The following is a 6,455-nucleotide window of genomic DNA, read 5'->3' as shown; positions in this document are numbered from 1 at the left end:
TTAAAAATAGTGTAAGAGAAAATTATTTTATTGTAAAAAAAACGTGGGGTGCTTTTCAGGGTATTATCAAAATAACCCTTCTACTGTTCTTAAAATATTTATAGCTACTGATACCATGCACCCCACGCTTTTTTTACAATAAAATCATTTTTTCTTACACTATTTTTATTTCAAATTTATTAAAATTTATTTTTTAGTAGTTTTTTTAACTATTATTTATTTTTGATAGTGATGTAGGGTCGGATGTTCCGCAAATCATAGTTTCGATTTAACGGGACACTGCACTGCTGTTGACACAAACCATCGTCCCTGCAATGTCGTAGCCCTGCACTGCCTCCTACTACTCCATTTTCATTTTCCATTTACTGCGTCTAAGAGATAGCACATTGAGTTGTAATTGAACCGCGGACGTCTTTGATATATCGGCTCTTTTATCGGATTGGACGGACGCAATAACAGACCGTTGATTGCTTCCAAGTGGACTTGTGGAAGATTGATTATTTTCTCGTTACTCTATCTGTTTCTATTGTTTGACTCGCGGTGTTCTGTCGTTAATAAACTTTCACCTTCTTGGAAAGTGTCTAGGTCAAACATATTTGGTTCAAAGTTTGCGTGATCGTGATTGGAATTGTAATCGTTTCAATAATAATAAAAGATGTGTGGTGTCGTGGGACAGCGGATAGGAACGAAGTTGCTTATTATATAAATATTAATTTTAAGTTCTATTCGAGGTATAAAGAAAATAATTATTCGGGTATACTTTTTTATTATTAATTTTTATTAATAAAAATAAATAAAAACTACTTTACAAAGTTATCAACATTATTTTATTCACAACGATTAATAAAAAATATATAATAAAAATATGTTATTTTTTGTACGTTATTACAAAGTTAAGTCGTTCACTGTGTGCATTACTAATAAAAATCTTACGTTACGGACGTTTTTTCGCGGTTAGGGTACCCCTCCGCATCGTCCCATAAGGAACTTCGTTCCAAAAATTGGGATATATTTTGTGTTGAAAACATTATCGCTATTGAAACAAGCTAAAAGTGTAGGTACTTCATTTTAAATAGAGCTTGTAAATTCGTTATTTTGAAAACAACCCTAAACAATGGTTACCCGACGGCAGCGTATGTTTATGCCTTAAATCGTTATTGCAAAAACAGCCAACATTAATGTGAAAATATTGTCGGCGAAGCCAGGCGTCCATCCGCGACGGCCAAAGCTCATAAATAAACAGAACTGGATGCCCTGTCGAAAAGTTGCGTTAAAAAAAACTGGAAAACATAAAATTTACACCCCGAAATTCAGTCGGGTTTTAATTAACCATACGGCTCTCGCATGACAAAAAAACACGCCACGTGTTACCTACGTGGATTAAAGCAACACTGTTTAAGAGTTGTAATGAACAATTTATAAAAAAAAAAACATTGACAAATTGGAAATATGAACTAATATAATATATTGTACTTACATTTATATTTTAGTTACGCTTCAACTAATCTATACTAATCTATACTTATACTTATAATATAATATATCATCATATAATCATATAATATTATAAAGAGGAAGGATTTCTTTGTTTGTTTGTATTGAATAGGCTCCGAAACTACTGAACCGATTTGAAAAATTCTTTCACTGCTTGGAAGCTACACTATTCCCGAGTGACACAGCCTATAATATTTTTGAAATAAAAAATATTAGGGATCCTTACTAAAACTCCAATAATGTAACCCAAGGTGTAAAAAAATTACCTAAAATATTCTTTACATCGCGTGCCCCGCGAAAACGATTGAAGATAGAATAAAATAATGTCCTACGACTTTGTAGAACACATTATCATTTACAAAAATTGTCGCGATAGCATATGTCTAACTATTATAGTTATGCCGCAATAAGTGTTCTTTTATTTAAAAAAATAAAACAACGTCAAATATCGTTGAAATTTTTGTTAAAGACCCGAGAGGAGCCATAGCGGGCCGCTTGTACAGTATAAGATGAATGTAAATGGAAAAGATATTTCTTTTTGAAAAATAATAGATTACGTTTTCTGTTATGTTTCTTTGTATAACAAATTTACGATTTCTGTTAGATTATCATGATGGTAGATTTCTTAGTATTCAGGACAATTCGAATATTTTCTTCTTTGTTGAAGCAAGCACGTTTTAATCGTAGATTATTCTATCTATTGAAAATACTGTTAAACTAACTGCCAACTTGTAAATATTATAAGAAGATTTCGTTTTTTTTTTCCATCTTTGAAACGTTTTGGTGAGTAGAGAAAATATTTTTCGTGATCAAAATCAACACAAGCTCACAGTTCAAGCAAATCGATTTGGTAGAAAAAGTATGGAAACACGATTTTAGCGTTCAAATAGTAATTACAATTAATAATGATAATATAATATTAGTTGTGAACAACTCACACACAGTCATCTTCCTTCAAACTAGAATTCCCTGTACTGCGGAAACCAGTGACTTGTTCATTACACGAATGTTTACCTGATGTGAAAATCCGGTTTTCCTCAACGCCGACTCAGTACAAATCGAACCATTTAACGATTTATCTCGAAAAACGTAGACTGATACGGTCAGACTTTTATGTTCTCGATAGGGTTCTGTATTTCTGAATGTAATGGCCATAGTGAACTTTGTTTTCAGTTAAATACCTCCAGTTGGTTCGACTTTCGGCAGCTCTGAAGAGCCGAACGTCTCTTAAGCTGAGCGCGTGAGATAGCCCACCCACCCACAGTGAAGTCAAGAATAGTCACTCGAGACCACTGGCAGCTACTTAGGTAAGAAAAAAAAAGAGGTCGTAGACAGGCTAGTCAGTATCATTACTTGGTCTCACCAAGGGCCAAGGCAATCTCTTTCACCCTCAACTTTATTCACTACAAAGATTTATTTCATGACTTTTCTTTCTTTATCACTTTAATGGGTAGACGAGCTCACGGTCAGCATATTAAGTGCTTACGAGAGCCCAGAAACTGACAACGTAAATGCTGCCACACACTTTAAGACATCAGTTCTAAGTGTCAGCTTTTTGTAGTACGACGGTTGCCCCACCCTTCAATCGGGAAGTATTACTGCTTCGCGGCAGAAATAGCCAGGGTGATGATATCCGTGCGGGATAAAACTCGCCCTACCCTATTTCATTTTCCTTCGTTCGACATTAAGTAATAAATTATGGGAAGGATTTATAAAAAAAAAACAGACGCATTAACTTTAAGGTCGCATTTAACGATCTTATCGATTTCCTTGGTACATATAACACTTAAATAGGTTGTCTCAAGGACGGCAATACCGAAACACAGTCATACGGTATTAGCGTTGCCAAAAAGTTTATTTGTTTGTGAAACTTAAGGCGACTAATTTGCATACATAGCAACAAAACAGACGCGTGGGAGTCGGCAGGCGCGTTGAAATGGTAAAGTTCCTGCCGTATAATGAAGATGAGGGAAGATGTTGGGTAATCCGCCACGTTCGACTCGAGACTTTATTTAAACCACAAGCGGGGTTGCTTCGAACTTCGCATGTTCGACTTAACACTTATTTTTCAGTTCAGTGTGAAAGAAAACATTCGGAAAGTTCTTTGTTATGCAGTAATTTTCATCAACATAATTTTTTTTTATCGCTATTTTGGGTGGACGAGCTCACAGCCCACCTGGTGTTAAGTGGTTAATGAAGCCCATAGACATCTACAACGTAAATGCGCCATCCACATTGAGATATAAGTTCTAAGGTCTCAAGTACAGTTACAACGGCTTCCCCACCCTTCAAACCGAAACGCATTACTGCTTCACGGCAGAAATGGCCAAGATGGTGGTACCTACCCTAGCGGACTCACAAGAGGTCCTACCACCAATATTGTCAATGAATTATCAGGGTTATTTTTTTGAATCGATATCGATATGTCGTGAATTTTTTATACTTTTTTCATTGGACGAATTGAAAGCCGTAGGTGCCTATCACCGTCTTGTCTATTCCTGCCACGAACTAATCCGTTCCGGTCGGAACAGGGAATAGCCGTTATAGAACACAATTGAATGTTCGGGCTCATGTCCTAAGTTGGGTGGCCATATTTAGATTGTGACGCGTGATCGCGCCGTCTGTCATCAGTTTAAAATTTAATACTAAATACTCATAATATCCTGCATCTAACTAGCTTTAGCAATGTACATGGGACAGATTAAAACTTATGTGCAGTAAGCCTTAAGAATTTCAATAAATAAAGCTTTAAATGATAAAAAAAATTTTTAAATTAAAAACAAGTGTAAGAAAATAAAACGCAGTTTTACAATTCACTAACAACGTTTACTTAGTATTTTGCACTTCTAGCGATTTACGCCAATTTAGGATAATTTGATTAGTAGTAGTATATAGTAAGTAGTACATTAGATAGCAATGTTTAGCAAATAGTACAGAACATACAATATTGAAGCGAATCTTATAATACAAATCACAATTCCAGTATAATACGCATAGATTAAGAATCAATATAATGTACACATATTATGTACATGTATTATATAATTACACATAATATACATATGAAAGTGTTCACAGACATTTATTGTTCTAACATATCAATTTAGTTGCTGTAGTTGCATTAAATTATATTCCATTAAATCAAAGAGCCTACGGACACCCCATTATAATATTGGGGAGGTTATTAGTAAATTATAACGCGATACGTCGCCAATACAATATTGCTTAATATCTAACGGAACTTTGTCATCAATAACAATTTTCAATCCACTTAGTAATCAATTAATTATATAAAAGGCTTATAGTTTGTACTTATATATGCATAGATGAAAAGAGCAGCTAAATTGTGTTGTGTTGTTTTTATGTTGTATGTGTATATGTTATGTGTTTATTTTATGAATTGTATGTATTAATGGCTTTATCCTACTACTAGCGAACCGCCCTCGCTTCGCTTCGGAAACATTAAAACACACATGAAAACAAAAAAAAAAAATAAAAAAAAAAATTAAAAAAGTAGCCTATGTTCATCAGGGACAATGTTGGCTTCTAATGGAAAAAGAATTTTTCAAATCGGTCCAGTAGTTTCGGAGCCTATTCGAAACAAACAAACAAACAAATCTTTCCTCTTTATAATATTAGTATAGATATAGATGTGAGGCCGGCGCAGCATGTCCTCTTTTTCCTTTCATACCATGCCTGCACTCATACACTTCTGGTGGTAGGACCTCTTGTGAGTCCGCGCGGGTAGGTACCACCGCCCTGCTTATTTCTGCCGTGAAGCAGTAATGCGTTTCGGTTTGAAGGGTGGGGCAGCCGTTGTAACTATACTGAGATCTTAGAACTTATATCACTTAACATCAGGTGGGCTGTCAGCTCATCTACACATCTAACACATAATAAAAAATAAAATAAAAAATTCTCTCACATATCTTCTTTCGTACAGTCCATCAAAGTCTTAAGGACCCTCCCTCCTCACATTACTGTCTACTATGATACCCCGCAAAATTGTATAACGTATTGATAACTGTAATCATTTTTTTTGATTCTCCACCTTGAACACATGAAGGATATACGGGTTGGTACCACCATCCTGCCTATTACTGCCACAATCTAGATTTATATTCCAGTTTCAGAGGTGGGATAGCTATTGTACATGTCTCAAGATACCCACCTTGGGTAGAAATATGGTCGCAGATTATGTATCCTAGAGTTGATAAACTTATTTTCCCCTGCAAAATGAGTACTTACTACATATTGGAAAAAATATAATATTGATAAAATTTGCGGCGAAGTTTTTATTTTTTATTGCCCTTGTAGGCAGACGAGCATAAGGCCCACCTGATGATGAGTAGTTACCGTCGCCCATGGACTTCAGCAATGCCATGGGCAGAGCCAAGCCGCTGCCTACCGTTAGCCGTTCCCATTAGTAATTTAATACATAAATGTTTTGCTCCCGATTTAAATTTAACCTATTTCATATGCACGTTTTCCTTCAGTTTCATATTCAACAAATTAATTCACAAAAATTTCTTTATAAAATAACATTGGCGCCATTAAAATTGTAAAAACTTCTATACGTGAGTTTCAATTATAAGCATAAAAGTTTAAAACTAGTATCGCGATATGTAAATTATAGGAATGTACGCGGCAACAGCTGTTCGTTTCAAATCCAGATTTAATTTCGAATTTATTGCTAATTTTCCTAACTTTGTTGCTTAGTTTTTGTTCGTGTGCCGAATTCGTTGTGTGTTGTACTGTACGATTCCTGGTCTGGTACTGAAGCCGATCTGTGACGTCAGTGGTCTCGTCTTCGTCGTCAGAGCGTTCGGCGGAACCGAACTGCTCGTCGGGATCTTCTATGGGAGTGGAGTACTTGAGGTCTCCTCTCCTCGTTACCGGGCTCGTGTTTCTGACTGTTGGACCGAGAATTTCTGGAAGAGAATATCTTTGTAGTGACATTA

General features: G+C 35.5%; 1 protein-coding gene across 2 annotated transcripts in view; it reads right to left on the bottom strand.

The window, feature by feature from the left end:
* Window positions 1-4,298: 4,298 nt before the first annotated feature.
* LOC101742310 (lachesin) overlaps window positions 4,299-6,455 on the bottom strand; it is a 36,422-nt gene continuing 34,265 nt past the window's right edge. For both annotated transcript variants that reach the window (XM_012693892.4, XM_062668647.1), the window contains one exon: window positions 4,299-6,425. In XM_012693892.4, the coding sequence (XP_012549346.1) occupies window positions 6,079-6,425 (347 nt within the window). In that variant the 3' untranslated portion in view covers window positions 4,299-6,078. The remainder of the gene's footprint in view (window positions 6,426-6,455) is intronic.

This window comes from Bombyx mori, chromosome 5, assembly GCF_030269925.1.
Source record: "Bombyx mori chromosome 5, ASM3026992v2".
Classification (NCBI taxonomy): domain Eukaryota; kingdom Metazoa; phylum Arthropoda; class Insecta; order Lepidoptera; family Bombycidae; genus Bombyx; species Bombyx mori.
The sequence above is the reverse complement of the archived record's forward strand: the minus strand, read 5'-3'. Positions and strand labels throughout refer to the sequence as shown.